At 36.8% G+C, this 17,125-nt stretch overlaps 1 protein-coding gene across 2 annotated transcripts in view; it reads left to right on the top strand.

The window, feature by feature from the left end:
• The window catches only part of GNAI2 (G protein subunit alpha i2), a 127,988-nt gene that overhangs the window by 78,039 nt on the left and 32,824 nt on the right, over window positions 1-17,125 (top strand). For both annotated transcript variants that reach the window (XM_039333702.1, XM_039333708.1), the window contains exon 4: window positions 5,174-5,334. In XM_039333702.1, the coding sequence (XP_039189636.1) occupies window positions 5,174-5,334 (161 nt within the window). The remainder of the gene's footprint in view (window positions 1-5,173; window positions 5,335-17,125) is intronic.

Genomic DNA, 17,125 nt, shown 5'->3' on the forward strand with positions numbered 1-17,125 from the left:
GTTTCTCAAGATCAGGTTAGGTTACCAAATCTGGGAATCACAGGGAAGGAGATAATGTCTAAATGGCTCCACTACTAAGGTGGATATTTCTTGTTCTCTCTCTAGGATTTGTATATTTTGCTTTTAATAATATTTTTTAAATACTGATTCTTTGATTTTTATAATGACTATTTGTATATGTGTTGTTTTATCAGGTTGTTGTTGTTTTTGTGAGACAGACAACCATACAAATTTGATTAATAAATAATTATATAAATATTCCTTTCTTTCCTCAAAATTTAGCATCTTTCTTAATTAGGTGCCTATCTGATTTGCGACTGATCCTGGTCTGTCCTATCCTTTCCTCAGTAATAGAAAATTGGCACGAAATAGGATCTATTTTTGCAACGTTATTATTTCAAAAAAATGGGAAGCTTTCCAATTTTATTAAATTATAGTCCAGATTTTGGACAACTTGGGATAGTGCTAATTTCTGAGTTGAGGATAAAGTTTCCTATCAGCTGGATTCTTGTCACACAAGCAAATTTATCTGGCTTTCTTTTTATTTCTTCTTTAATCAGTTCCTGTAGCACAGAGCCCAAACTACAAGTAGTTCCCGAATTACTAGCATTCACTTAATGCTCGTTTGAAGTTACGCGATAAGTATCCCTTAGTCCCAAAATTACGAATGTTGCAGCATCATGGCAGTTGTTCGCCCTTATGAAAGACTGCAGAGGCTCTTCAATATTCCCTCTATTCTCCCCCCCCTCGCTTCCCCCTCCCTTCCTGCCCTGGATTCATCTTGAGAAGATTGTCTCCTCTCTGCCGTGATTTCTTCCTTTGAGGGAGAGGAGAGTCAGTGGAAGCTCCTGGATGCTGTAATATCGGGCGAGTTCAGGCACCCATCTTCTTTTGCAGAGAATGGGTATCTGAACTCTCATTTCTGAACCCCAGAAATTTTCATTTTCAGTGCAAACTCTGTGCCTATCTCCTGCTTCCCCTCAATTCCTTTCTGCCACCACTGGAACACTTTATCCAAATGGAGATCTTAGGGAGATGGGGAACTCCATCTCATCCTGCGATTTGTTGTGTTTTCAACCACCCCATTTGCTCCCCATCTTCCAAAGGTCTCTGTTCGAATAAAAGGTGTTTGAGTGCCTATGGGACCCTTGGAAACCCAGCGATTCGCTCTGTTTTGGGTTATCCCTATGTGCTCAAATACCTTTTATCCAAACGGAGACCTTGGGGAGATGGGGAGCTTCGTCTGTGAGGAAATGGGGTGGTTGAAAATTCAGCAGTTTGCTGCACTTTCAAGCATTGAATTTGCACACAGAAGAAGCTCCCCATCTCTCCGTTCAAATCAAGCAAACCCAACAATCATTTTTCTAAAGCTGATAATGTAAAGAGGTTTTATTAATCACAAGGTTAGAAGAGTCATAGAAAAAGTCAATATGATGACAAGATGAAAATGAATGGCAGAACTGCTCTCTATAACAAATACAGCATAACTAGGAAACTAAGTAATCACCTCAGAGTTAATTCAGCACAACTCTTCTTAGATGCAAATTTTTTTCAATTATAAGCTTGCAACCAAAATATATAACAACACAACACCTGTGTTCTGTGGAATTATGATGCAAAGTGGAAATTGAAAGACAAATAGCTTACTGGAAATTGTTCAGAGAAGAATGAAAGATCAAAATTGGGAGTATATTTTATTTCTTTCACTAATAGATACTTAAAAGCATTTCCCTATAGATTAGGAATTATATATTGGGAGAGCATTGTCCTTACAAGGTGTAAATTTATGATACAGACTTTCTTGGTCATTTTCCTGTTACTCTGTTTTTGTTTTCCTTTTTTAAAATAGTTTTAAATGGTAGGGATTTTTCCACTCACTAAATGTTTTAGAATTACAATACTACAGAAACCCAAGTATAATATAGAGATTGCTGCCTAGGAAAGAGATACATCAGTGTAGTATACTTGAATTCTATAAGCTCACTTCATTTTGTGCTAACTTGGATTTGTCTTTCAAAGATGAATATATTGCCTGTTTTTTTTTAAATGATTGGAACATCTCTCTTCTGTTGGGCAAATTTGATAAGAAAAGCAAAGATTATGCACATTCTAAAGTGCTTCTAAACACTTCTTTCTGTAAGCAAAAATGGCATCTGTTTATATAAAATATGCATATTGTTTTGTTCAAATAATTCACTGAGAAAACCATTCTATTATAACATTACACCCCTTAGATCAAAATTATGTTTACTTTGGAGAGTTTTTAATTGTTTCAGATGATATCTCCTTTTTTAAATAGTAGGGTGACCTACGTAGTCCTGGAATTAACAACGGCAACTAGGACTGGTGGGATTGCCATTGCTTGGCTGTATAGTCATGTTATGCCACAATTTATGACCACATCACTTAGTGATGGCAGTCCTGATCCCATTGCCATTGTAACGTAAGGACTGCCTGCAGGAGATTTTTTTTTAAATGCAATGTAAAAAAATTAAATATTAGATTGTAGGCCTTTAGGGGCAAGAAATAATATAAAAGAAAGTGCAAGTGAAATGCTTTCTGTTAGAACCTTCAAATACTTACTGCCGAATTTCAAATTACTTTTACAGACCCCAAGAAATTCTAAAGAAAGAAAGTGTATCTTCTGAAGTAGAGCAAGAAGTAGGAATGTAGGCAGCATTTAAACAGTCAGTTCCATAACTGGTACAGAGGCATGAAAATGTGAGACATAGAGCCACCCAAAACCATCAATTAAAATCTTATTGCAGATTTCCAATTATATGTTTTACCTGAATCTATAAAAATAGAAGCTTCCTGGAGTAAAGTTTCCCAATTTACTTTACTGGATTTCTCCAGCTTCTTAGAGATTTTAAATTTTAATCAGACTCTGTGGGGAACAGTCTGGAATTCATTCATTCATTCATTCATTCATTCATTCATTCATTCATTCCGATATAAACCTTGATGCTGAGATTCTTTAATAGGCTTTTGTATGTCTGTTTCCCAGTGATTTTCTTTGGAAAAAAATTAAATATTAATTTTAATGATTGAATCTGATTGATATGCCTCGAAGGAGTATTCAGTATGATAAAACACTCAGTATTTCTGCAAAAATCACTTGTCAGAGGAAAACATTGTTTTGTATCAAGAATGGGAAACCTATGGATTTCCAGATATAACTGCAACTCCTCATGATTGCAAGTTAGTTACCACTTACAGTTAAGTAATCTGGATGGCAAAGCAACCCAACTTTCTGAAGAAACAGGCTAATGTTAGTCACAAGGATAGCAAACCATTATGAAAGAAATTGTTATGCTTCCCCAAAATTATTCAGAGGTGATTTTTTGGTAGTTTATGAAAATGCAACAGTGAGATCTAATAAATATTAATTTCATAGTAAAGTAAAGGAATGTACTGGCTACTTCTGAAACATTTCAAGCAATCAAAAATTTGTAAACATGCACATTCAGGTATTTTATTATCTGTGAAAACATCTGCATTCTTTATCAATTAGCTAACCAGTACCAGGGACATAAGTCCATGTAGGTCCATTTTTTTCCTATTATATCAAGATTATCTGCTCTGCGCTGGCTAGATTTAAAGTTTCCTTCACTATATTGATATCCTCCCAAAGTGTCATACTTTAACTCCTGTTTCCTTTAGTTTACATAGCCAATGAATTTGGTGATTCCGAATTGGGGAGGCACCCCTGGTATGAAAATTAACTGCTTCCTTTTCGTGTCCTTAGGTGGTCAGATCCTTTATTAGATTTGCTTCATAGTACCCAGAGTATAAAAAGGGAAAAAAAGAGTTATAATTGAAACATAAATCTCATTAATTAAAAATTCCATGATACTAAAAAAGAACACCTTCTAGATCATAATTTAAATGCCTAACGTTTATCTGAATCAGAGTATCTTTCCATAGTTGAAAGGGTCACCAGATACATCTAAACTGCCCTCCCCCTTTAGGGAGTTCCAAAGCCTGGTAGCAACTCCCTTTGTTATTATGTCAATATTGAATTAGCCTCTTTCAGAGCAATTCTGTATAATCCCAAAGGTGCTTTCCAAAAAGGCCACTGGACTTCCTTGATTTTTCTTGGGAAGACGTTTCACTTCTCATCCAAGAAGTTTTTCCAGTTCTGACTAATTAATGGGGAATGGAAAAGATTTACTATATAAATAAACCCTTTTCATTCCCCACCAGTTAGTTAGAACTGAAGAAATGTCTTGGATGAGAAGTGAAACATCTTCAAGAAAAAATCAAGAAAGTCCAGCTGACTTTTTGGAAAGCACCTCAAAGACAATCATGACCTGAATGACTGAGAGCCTCCATAGACAATTCTGTACAATAATACCTACATTGGGCTTTAGTCTCTTACTACTGGTAGTCTCGACTTACGACCACAATTGAGCCAAAAAATTCTGTTCTGAAGTGAGACATTTGTTAAGTGAGTTTTGACTCATTTCACAACCTTTCTTGCCACAGTTGTTAAGTGAGCCACTGAAGTTGTTAACTTAGTAACGCAGTTGTTAAGTGAATCTGGCTTCCCCATTGACTTTGCTTGTCAGAAGATTACAGATGGTGATCTCATGAACCTGGGACACAGCAACTGTTATAAATATGAACCAGTTGCCAAGCATCTGAATTTTGATCACATGACCATGATGGGGATGTTGCAAAGATGGAACTTTGGAAAATGGCCATTAGTCACTTTATTCAGTGCCATTGTAACTTTGAACGGTCACTAAATGAACTGTCGTAAGTTGAGGAGTACCTGTATATAAATTTTTTACACTGTTAAACTGATTGAACCAGTTCTCAGGTGTTACATCACTGAAATTCTTTCTGTAACATACTACCTTGTGGTTCTGATCCAAATACTATTCAGGACTAATCTAAGCTCAGTTTCAGGATTCAGCTGTCAACTGTTACCCATAGAAATTATTAAGCATAGATTTCTTCATGATACACATTTAGAGATGGCATCTGCTTTACAACTAGAGGGAGGTTTTTTTTTTTCCTTTACAAAATATGATTCCCTTTGGGAAGAATTGTTTGTGAGTTTAGAGAGGATAGGAGTCAAATGTGAACTTCAGTGTAATGTGACAGTTGCTCCTCCCCCAATAGCTAATACATGGTCCTAAATGTCTCAAATTTACTTTGCCTGTAGGATGATGCTCGCCAGTTGTTTGCACTCTCTTGCACTGCAGAGGAGCAAGGAATCATGCCAGATGACTTATCCAATGTGATTCGGAGGCTGTGGGCAGACAATGGAGTCCAGGCCTGCTTTAATCGTTCCCGGGAGTATCAGCTGAATGACTCTGCAGCTTAGTGAGTAAATTTTCTTTGAAATATTTTTGCTTGTGGCAACATATTTTGAACTTTAAATAGTATTTGAGTAATGCCAACTAGCTACACATTCAGAAAATTAGTGTGATGTGGTATAAAAAGCTGGCAGACTTTAGTAACTGAAGTAACAATCAGTCAGAGCCCAACTAAATAAAGATGATAGAGCTTTGCATGTTCAGTTTTCCCCAGTAGTAAAAAAACAACAACCAAAAAGTGTCTGTACTTGGATAGTATGTGTGTACTGGGCTGATGAACCTTCTTCAAGTATTCTATCTACCCTGTTCAATAATCTATTTTTTGTAGCAGTTTTTCACCCTGTAAATCTATATCAGTTTTGTAGTATATTGCAACACTATAACTATATTTTGGATGTGTTGATTATTTCAAGTATTTCTAGCCCACCGTTTTAGGACAACATCTTGTCAAGAGATGACACTGTATGTATAAACAATATAACCTAATAGTATCATTTCATAGTAAAAAAAAAACCCAAAGAACTTTATAGTATTTGTATAATATATACATTCTTGATAAAATGCAGAGCAAAAACACAGAAATGAATTTTGGCTGTTCCATAGTTTCACACAGGACAATAATTTACCTTTGTTTCTTCCTCTACTGTGATCTAACATCTATCATACTGTCATATTGTCTGAACTAATTTTTGGTATAAAAACTGCAAAAGCAGCTTTCTGAGCTTGCTGTTTCTTCCATTGCCTTTCCTTATTCATTTTATTATATTGTGTAATATATTTTAGATTATAAGCCCTGTGAGCATATGATTGGTCTTTGCAAGTCATTTTGGGATTCCTTTCAAATAAAGAGTGGGCAAAAATGTTTTAAATAAATAAAATGCTATTTTTGTAACAGCTGTGGTTTTAAAAATTATCTTCAAAAGTATTGTCATAAAAACACATTTGCAACAGTCTGGTCTGGATGTGGCTCAGTAGTTTAATTTGGGCTGAGATGTTAAACAGAATCAGATATGATTAGAACTTGGATGGAAGACCTATAGGGAGTATCAGGGCTGTAGACTAGAATGGAAAGTAAAAAATACAACCTGGAACAAGACAATGGCAAGCCACTTCTATATTGCTGCCAAGAAACTTGTCACCAGGAGCCAAGAGTGACATGATCAAGTGTTTCTTTCTTTATTAAAAGTGTTGATTGCCTATCTTACCACAGGGTAATGCTGGGCGACTACTAATGTTACTCTTTAGTCTAGTTGTAATCAATACAAGCATACTATCTTATTTTTAAATAGATTGCAGTTGTTGCACAAATTTAAATTGAGAAGGCCAATATTCAATGCAAAATCTAGAAGAACTCGAATCCTCAACTTATGGCCACAATTGGAACTGGAATTTTGGTTGCTAAACAATGCTGTCATTAAGTCACATGACCAAATCTGATTTCATTACCATTTTATTGTGGTCATTAAGTGAATCACCATAGTTGTTAAGCAGATCAGGTTGCCTTTAACTGAATCACATGGTCAAATGACTTTGTTGGAAGTTGGCTGGAAGGGTTGGAAATCACAATCATGTAATTGCAAGATGCTGCAACTATAGCAAATGAAAGCTGTTTTCCAATAATCCAGATTGCGATAATGTAATTGTAGGGAATAGTGTGATGGTCGTAACTTTGAGGATGGGTCATAAGTCACTTTTCCCAAGGCTGTAGTGTTTTTTTTTTTAACCCTTGTTAAATGGTTGGAAATCAAAGACTCACTATAATTGCGAACAGAATTGGTGTATTCCCTTCACAATAAGAGTCATTTTATTTATTTATGACTTGGAAGACAAATTTGTCTTCAGAGAAAGAGGCCGAAAAGTTAATCCTTCTAGGTGCATAGAAGCATGTAGCACTCAATGTGATCAAGGCTCCTTTAAGTGGAGCCTTATTCCATATTCTGTTCCTATAATGGCCAGCTATGTGAAAAGGCTGGAAAAGCTGTAAATCATGGTCTTATGACTGTGGAATGCTGAAAAGGTGAACTGGTTGCCAAGTGCCAAAATGCGGGTGGGGGCACTGTCAGAACTCTGAAATCAGGTTTTAAGTAGCTTGGGAGGGGGCTGCCCATAGTAACTTTGAATGGTCACTAAACAACTGATAGTTAAGTGAGGACTACTTGTAAAGCAAAGAAACATATAATTGGTGAAACTCATTAATCTGATTTTAGGACGTAACATCTTAATGTGGTATCTTTGATTTTAATATATTTAACTAGCTGTTATGTACGTGTGTGTATTTTAAAAATACCAGAACTATCGCCAAAACGGAATATTTTAATAACAGAATAATCAGAGAAGCCATCGAGATAGAAAAACGCCCACACAGCATGAACAAACGAGATGATACCTCCTGCCTACCAGCCATTTGGAAACCCGCCCTTATTGACAAACGACCCCTAACACAAAAAATGACACCAGACCCACACTCACAAAAACCACACAGGATGTCACCACCACACATCCATGCAAAAAGCAAACCCAAAGCCATATCGATGATGAGGCATGACCACAAACCAGAAGCCAGACCACAGCTGCATCATTAGCCACTTTAAACCCCTCCAATCCATACATGGAGCAAACTGACACCCACCATGAAGATGAGGCACGACCACGAATGCGAAGCCAAAAAATAGCAAGGCAGCCCACCATCTTAAATCCCTCTGCAACTCAGACTAACCTGAGCACAACAAAGCCCCCACCCAAACAGAACACTCCCCCAGCCAATCAGAGCACAGCCAACCCCCCAGCCATTCAGAGCACAGCCAACCCCCCAACCAATCAGAGCACAGCCAAGCCCCTAACCAATCAGAACATACCTCCACCCAATTAGAACACAGCCAAGCTCCCATCCAATCAGTTCATACCCCCACTGGCAGTTAAAAGGAAGAAACAGCTAAGACCACACATTGCTCCTCGAAGCACAAAGCTGAAAACACCAGCCTGAAGATGACGAATGGGACTTCGTCGAAACGTCGCCAAGACACTTCCAATTTTACGTGGGAGAAAACCGAATAACCAAAGACCTACTATCTATCTATCTATCTATCTATCTATCTATCTATCTATCTATCTATCTATCTATCTATCTATCTATCTATCTATCTATATCTATATCTATATCTATACATGCTTGTTCTTTCCTCTGTACTGTTAAAATATATCTATAAATATTCTGAGAGGGAGACAGATTTTTTTGTTTGGCAAAGCTTCAATTTTTGTAGAGATGGCTTGTAAAACGTTTTATAGGTCTTGGCCTGGTCTTTCAGGTTTTTTCTCTTTTTATTTCACCTGACAAATGGGAGAGCAACAGGAGGCCTGTTTGGTTACTGAGAGGGTCTAAAAATGGGAAATCTGCCTAGGTTGAAGCATCCATGCAACTAAACTGGATTCAGTGATTAGGCAGAATTAGTGAGAACAGGAAATGTCAGACAAGAAGCCAGAACTAATAAACAGTCTTGGAAAAATAATGTAGTTCTGTATAATATCACAACTCTGGCTTTAGAAGTGGCAATACTGGAGAAAAGACAAATGGATAAAAATAGACAAGACAAAGATAAAGATGAAACAGATACAGATAAATGAGTTTCATTTAGGGATTATCCCTAGCATCTCCTAAGTACTATGAATCCTTGATCAGAAACCAATAAACAGAAAGGTGATACATAAATTGAATAATGTATAAAAAAAATCTTATCCCATGATACTTGAACCAGTTAATATGCTGAAATCGTATGTCTACCTGCTTACTTTTGTACTTATTTAGAAGAAAGAACCATTTAATTCAGTGAAACTGGCTTCTGAGTAGTAAACTGTATGATTCCACAGTTATTGATGTTTCCTATGAATATATTTATAAATACTAACCTATATTAGGATAGACTTGTCTAGCTAGAAATCCCAGGGAACCAATCTTAGCTATCTCCACTGGAAAGGTTACTAGGAAATTATAAGCAGCATTTTGATTTTGTCTAATATTTGATATATTAAAATAGGATAAGTATGTAGAATATTAGAAAAAATGAGTTGTGTAATAAGTATTTGCATTCTGCTGAATGTTATCAGGAGACAGCATTGTAATTAGGAGTGGAAAATCAGATACAGGTAGTAGACCATAATTGAGTCCAAAATTTCTGTTGTTAAGTGAGTCATTTGTTAAGTGAATTTACAACATTTCTTGCCACAGTTGTTAAGTGTGCAGTTGATATGTTAGTAACACGGCTGTTCAGTGAATCTGGCTTCCTGATTGACTGCTTGTCAGAAGTTTGAAAAAGGTGATCATATGACCCTGGGGCGCTGTAACGGTCATAAATAAAAATCCTTTTCTCCCTCAAAGTCCTGCTGAAATAACCAGGTTTTAATTGTTTTTCCTAAACTTCAGTAATATTGCAGCAAACTGAATCTCTGGGAAGATGCTGTGGGAAGAAGAGAAGCAGAAACTGAGAAGGCATATGAGCTGTATCCTTGTGTAAAGGTTCAGAACCTTGTAGAGATTGTATTCAGGTATTCCTCAACTTACAACCACAGGGAAGATATTCACATGGCTGCCTTGCTCAATAACCACAATCCCAGCTCTCTCTGTTGTATTTGTTAAGCGACCACACAGTGGTGCCTTGGGACTAGGGAGGCCCAGCATCCACCAGCATGTGGAAATCTGTCGTGAGCTGGAAGGCATCAGGCAGGTATGCCCAGCAGTACATGGGCTCCTCCACCTCCTTCTCCTCCCTCCTTAAAGATCTCAGCTGGCCAGGCCCACTGGTGCATGGAAAATGTGGCCCTGGACGGGAAGGCTTTGGCCAGCTGAGTCCAGTGGCGCATAACCTTCTTGCCTCCTATTACTCCAAAGAAGCTCGGCCTTCTCTGTTCCCCACCAATCGTAGAAGGCTTCAGCTGGCTAGGCCCAGTAGTGCACAGGTTGAGGAGACTCCTGTGCCACAGGTTGAGGAGGCTTCTGGGAAAGGTATGGGGAAGAGAGTAAAGGATAGGTTTCTTAGGAGAGTGAGGCAGGAGGCCTGCATGCCACTGGGCCTGCAACTCAGCTGAGGCCTTCCAGGAGTGGGGAAGGGAGAGAGGAGGCCCACTCTCCTTCCCCTAAAAACCTTACTTAACTCCCCCCCCACTTTTAGAGAAAGTAATAAAGATAAAGATGTAAAGATATTTTTCTGTTTCAGTTTTGGTGACAGCAGTTAGAGTGCAGTACTGCAGGCCACTTTAGCTGACTGTGTTCAGCAGGTCAGCGGTTCAAATCTCACCGGCTCAAGGTTGACTCAGCCTTCCATCCTTCCGGGGTAGGTAAAAAGAGGACCCAGATTGTTGGGGGCAATGTAAATATATATATATATATATATATATATATATATATATATATATATATATATATATATATATATATATATATATATATATACACACACACATACATACACACACATACACATTGCTTACTGGTGTACACCGCTTAGAGAGTGCTTGCACTTAAAGCGGTATATAAGTCTCATAAATAAATAAATATTTTCCTTTTCAATTCTGCATTTTTATTTCATCATTTTGTGCATATGTGTGTGTAGGTATGTATGTAGTATGTAAGTGTATGTGTATATAGAGAGAGAGGGGAGGAGGAAATTCAAGAACAACAGTTAATTAGTGGAAATCCCACTTTTATTATCTAGTTCTAAAGAAAATTATATATTTTTTAAAAAAATTGCTGCTGTAACAACATACAGCGTTCATCCGAGTGGATCGAAACTATACATTTAAAAAAAAGGCAATCTGAGCTTTGTTTCATGCCTCAGAACAGTATAGCCGCAGTTTCCTTGGAGAGCTTTATTGTGGTACTGTCTTCACTGAAGCTCTTAATTTTCCATCTAAACATTTTTTTTCTGTTTTATACATTTGGAAGAAGTGGCTTAATGAATGTACAGATAGTCCTTGAATTACAACCACAATTGAGCCCAAAATTTCTGTTATTAAGAGAGACATTTGTTAAGTGAGGTTTTGCCCTATTTTACAACTTTTCTTGCCGCAGTTGTTAAACGAATCACTGTGGTTAATAAGTTAGTAACCCAGTTGTTAAGTGAATCTGGCTTCCCCATTACTTTGCTTGTCAGAAGGTTGCAAAAGGGGATCACATGACCTTGGGATGCAGCAACCATCATAAATACTATATGAACCAGTTCCCAAGCATCTGAATTTTGATCACATGACCATGGGGATGCTGCAAAGGTCATAACTTTGAAAAACGGTCATAAGTCACTTTTTCAGTGCTGTTATAACTTTGAACGGTCACTTAAAAGAACTGTTGTAAGTCAAGGACTACCTGTAATTACACAGGCAATTTAATCAGAACACTAAATTTTTTAGTATTCTTTTTCTGCAAACAATTAGATGACTTGAATGTTTGGATAAAGTCATGAAGTGTTTCAGTTCTTGTTGATTGTCTTTCAAGTTTATTTTCTAATTTTTGAAAAACAGTATGAAAATGTTTAAGAAAATATATCCATCCTTATTGCTACATTCTGTTAAAATATCATACTGTGCACCTCCTTTAGGCCAAGCTAGGCAAACAATATAGTATTATTACATTGGATCTAAGATTTTCTACAGAATGCATGGTTTGGCTTCCAATTTTTTTTTTCTTAAGCAGCTATTATAATAGTTTGAAACCGTAATTCATTGCTCATGAGGTTATATGGAAATTGACTTCAGGTTCAAAATTTTTTTTTAGCATTGATAATTTATGCCCTTTGAAATCATTACCATTCTAAATATTTCCATATATTTTATCTTTGGAAGTTATACATTTTTCTCTGTGTCAGATGTATGCTTCTTCCATTTCACCTTTAATTCAAAATATAATACTCAACTTTATCTTTTAAAAAATAGCAGACATAGATAGTCAAATCTTGCAAGATTGCGATGTTGCCCCTAGAATTTGCAGGGAAATTGGTCAAAACTTGCATGATTTGGGAATGGGGGTGTGGATGGGAGAATGGCTTGGACCTCATTGCACCTGAGTTTTGATTTAAAAATTGGGATATCTAGAAACAATTGCAAAAACACATTTATCTACCTTTACATTCCTTGTTTGGCAGCATAAATGAACTTTGCCAGAACAACTCCTTGGCAAAAATAATTGAATGATCTTTTTATTCTATTGTAAAATTATTACTGTATTACAATACAGTTACCAAACTGAACAGTGTATTCTACTCATTCCTAAGTCTTTATGATGGCTTAGAGTAAACAAATCCTTTATCTTGGATGCTGATTTCCATTTGTTTTAGCATTACCTCTTTGGTATCTGTCTGTGTTTATTATTAGACAGGCATGTTATAACAATTTCTGCAGCATATGTCTACAGTACTTTTTTTAGATAAAAGATTAACTGTTTCACACACAAAACCTCGAAAACTAACAGCATTTCCTTTTAAGTAATTGGGTGAAATGAAGAGAAAATTTATATTTCTTTTTATTAATTTATTTATAACACTTTTTAAATAGCCTATCTCCATCACGGAATCACAGAATCAAACTTCTTAAGTATGCAGACTGTTATTCGAAATGAGTATTTCACAGTGGAACTCTGGCTGTTGTAAATAGTTTTGCTGCTAGAGAAAAAATCATTAGAGAGCATTTAGGGAAGAAGAGCCAGTGCCTTTTCTTTGCATTTAATGTCCATGAATTTCTACATGTGCCAGACAATGAATGGACATTCCTTCTTGATTTAACTATACAGTAGTTTTCATTGCATAGGTTGAAAATTGGTAGTGAGAAAAGCCATAGTGTTGTTCACCCTGAGCAGCAACTTCTTATTTTTTCCATAATGTAGCCCCACAGTGAGACAGGCAACAAAATAAATAAATGAATAACAGAAACTTCCTATTGACCCTACTTAAAGATCAAAATTTGTTAGTTGCCATGGCATTTACTTGTGTTGCAGAAAAATAGTTTTCTCTGTATATAAATTATCTTCAGTATATATACTCTGCACTTTGAACAACTTTACGATGCTAGCTAAGCATTTGCTAAAAATAAAGAGGATGAAAGAATGGTGAAGGCAAAAGAGAGAGAGAAACACAAATACATCTCACTTTAATTAATGCTATCCTGCCACATAAGCTGCATTAAGATGTGACTTCTTAATGGCCCACTGAGATTTTTGGGTGTACGTTTTCAGGATTCCCAAGTATGAAGTGGAAATATCATTTTCTGCACAACTTTGGTTGAAACATCCCTACTGAAAAAAATCATCTTAGTTTGATGGTATGCCAATCATTTTGCCTGTGGCTTTCCAAGTCTCCTGCTTGTAAATCGTTTGTGCTTGAGTTGTATTGTGATCATTAGAAAGTGGTTACAGTTTTCCTTTAATAATTGCATCACTGTATATCTCTGGCTATATCCTGTGTTTGTTTGTTTGTTTGTTTGTTTTTGCCTTTATTCAGTAAGACCTATTCTGAAAATAAGCCCTGCTTGATTTTGGGAGGTGGGCCTAATATAAGCCCTGTACCCAAAATAAGTGTTAGTTTTGGGGTGAGGCACACACCTAAAAATCAAGCTTGGGTGGGTGGAGCTGCCCCACGTGCCCCCCTCTCCACATTTACCTTACAGTCAGGTCTCTCATCATCGGCCCACTTCTTCTGTGGAGTCCCCAGCCTGCATTTCGCAGTCAGAGGTCTTTTCGGAAGGCACTGCAGTTGACAACTGAGCTATGTATTTAATCATTCATTCAATCCATAGCTTGGTTCTCAGCTACAGTGGCCTTCCGGAAAGGCCTTTGACTGCAAAATGCAGGGTGAAGCTCCATTCTCAGCTGCAGAATGAAGCTGGTCCTTCAGCTGCAGAGAAGTGGGCCGTCTGGGCAGGGCTGCCCGTGCTGGAGGTGAGTGGAAAAGACAGCCCTCCCCCCCAAAATAAGACCTGGTGCCTCTTTTGGAGGGAAAAAAAAGACAGGGTCTTATTTTGGGGAAAACATGGTACCTCTTAAGTATAAAGCTGACTAGTAATTTGTGTGTGTGTGTGTGTGTGCTGACATGAGTGTTCAGAGCTTTGCAAACAAATAAAAGAGTTCTCCGTAAGGAGTTTGCAGTCTAAGTCAGATTTCACCACTTTGATTTTCTCCAAATGTGCAGGATTACATCACACTCTTCCATCACACTTATTCAACAGTTAACATTGATGGGGAGGATGGGATTTATAATTAAATATGTAAAAGTGGGGAAGTCTGTATAAGCTTAATTGTTTATCTTATACATTGTGGCTATGCTAATGCTGTAAGCTGCAAAAGATATAGCTGATAAAACCATTGAGCCCCTTTATTATATCAGGACATTGCTTCTAATTTGAATAAGATGTTCAAAGATTACTCAGTTTCTTTTATCTTTATCTATCATGCTGGTTTGATGCGCTTTATGATTTGCAAAATAGCACAAAGCAATATTTGTCCAGTCTTCATCTAGTCCTGTGGTGGCGAACCTATGGCACGCGTGCCCCCGTCCTAGGCACCCGACTATACATAAGTGGGTTTTGGGTTGCAGTTTGGGCACTCGGTCTCTAAAAGGTTCACGATCACTGATCTAATCTAATCCCCTACCCTGTCCCTCATGTCTTCAGGCCCCTTATCATTTTGGTTGCTCTCTTCTAGATGTCTTCTGTAATTTAATCTTAACAATGTACGTTGTTGTTGAAGCTTATGAATACATTTATTATTTTCTGCACCTGTAACATATTCAGTTTGTGATCCACCAAGGCATCCACTGCTGCCCCGTATGATCTTTGTACAAATCCTATGTGCCCTCTTCTTGTTTAGTAGCTGCATTCCATTCCAATGACATAGTCATTAATCAGAATGGTTACTAAATGGATACAACACTGATTTCTCATATCTCAGTATGAGACTTTACATTTGACCATTTGAAATTCATATTGCTGGGTTTTGCCCAATATTACATTTTGTCAAGAGCTTTCGGAACTCTTGACATTTTCTGCTAAGCTATTTGCTGTCTCTCCTATCACTGGGTAATCTAAAAAAAATTGATATGTTTTCTTACTCAGATTCAAATCATAAGTACTTTGTACAATGTAGGGCCTAGGACTGAGTCTGTGGTATATCTTTTGACATTTCCCTCCATCTCATTGGGTATGTAGTTCAACTGGCAATGCATTTATGTAATAGCATAGTTCAGTTCACATTTTGTCAACTTTTCTAGTAGAATCTCCTGGGAGACTATCAAATGCTTTGCCAAAATGAATATACAGTAAGTCCATTGCATTACCCTGGTCAGTTAAAACAGTAAAGAAAGGAAATCAGGTTGGTTTGACATGATTTATAAATTTAAGTTGGCTTCGGCCAAGCAATGTATTCTTTTCTAATTGCTCACCAACTAAATGCTTAATAATTTGTTCCAAAATTTTACTTGTTATTGGCATCAAGCTGACGAATCTTGGTAATCTTTTCCCTCTTTTTCTGAAAACATGAACAATATTTACTCATCATTATAAGATAGTATTTACCATGTCTTTGTTACTTCTGTAACATCCAAATTAAGAATTCTTATTGCACTATAATCTCTAATCTGGGATGTGGAGGTTTTTGTGGATTATATATTAAGTGCAACATATAAATTTAATAAATAAAAAATAAAAATAAGTGTGTGCGTTAAACAGAGTATGTATTTTGAACTGTTCTAGGTGGTCTGTGATTTGGCTCAGCCAAAATTTAAAACATTTTGATTGTTTGTTATTTCAGTTAATGAAAAATCCAGTGGTATTTTATAGGCCAAATGCAGTAGGTCCAAATTGACAATAGAAAGCCATCTGCTAATAATGCTTTAATTTGAATTCTTGCATTGGGCAAAGAGTTGGATTATATTACTCTTGATACCAGGGGTTCCCAACCAGGGGTGCAAGACGATATTCCAGGGGGGGCAAAAACTTGGGTTTTCAAAATTATACAGTGTATATGCATAATTCGTTGCCATTATTTTGAACGTTTATAAGGGGTGCAAGAATACATCAGAAGTGTTCCAGGGGTGCGGGGTATAGAAAAGGTTGGGAGCCACTGCCTTAAGCTTTAAGATAAGGCTGCAAAATACACAATTCATTAGCAATTTTTTGTGGCCCAAAATATCCCTCCCCTTCATAGTTTTGAGAGTTAGGGGGATTTTTAAGGAGAAAATGGTAGCCTTACATCTTGTAGATGTCTAAGACTCTCATTTCATGACCATGTTAATAATTTTAGTTGTAATAGCCACCATAATATGCAAATGGAATTTTTCATCCATTGTCTCCATTTTTCATCCATTTAACTCCACATTAAATAACAATATAAGAAAGATGCTGTAGCTTCTTCAGTATTATAGCCATGTTGTAACCTGCTTAAAATTGTAAATAATATACCAATTAATAAGCTACAGAATACATTAATAAAATAATATTGACACTGTTCATGTGAAGGCTTGTTGATTTCTCTTTGTGAGCGATCGATGCTGTTTTCTTTATAGAGAGTTTTGTTTTGATTGTTAAATCCATCGTTGCCTGTGGGTGAGGAAAAAAGCTAGAACTGAAGGGCTCTCAAAAAGAGAATAGAATGCCAACATTTAATTGAAAGTGGTTACAAGCAAAGAATGTTAGGTTTCTGTACTGCTGTGTATGCAGATGACTCACTGCAGAGTACAACAGTGATCCTGCCAGAGAAAGCCAATTTGGACGGTATGGTGCTGCTAATAACAAACATACAAAGCTTTTAGAGCATGCTGAGGGAAACA

The sequence above is a fragment of the Crotalus tigris genome, unplaced genomic scaffold, assembly GCF_016545835.1.
Source record: "Crotalus tigris isolate CLP2741 ecotype Arizona unplaced genomic scaffold, ASM1654583v1 scf7180000017625.6296891, whole genome shotgun sequence".
Lineage (NCBI taxonomy): Eukaryota > Metazoa > Chordata > Lepidosauria > Squamata > Viperidae > Crotalus > Crotalus tigris.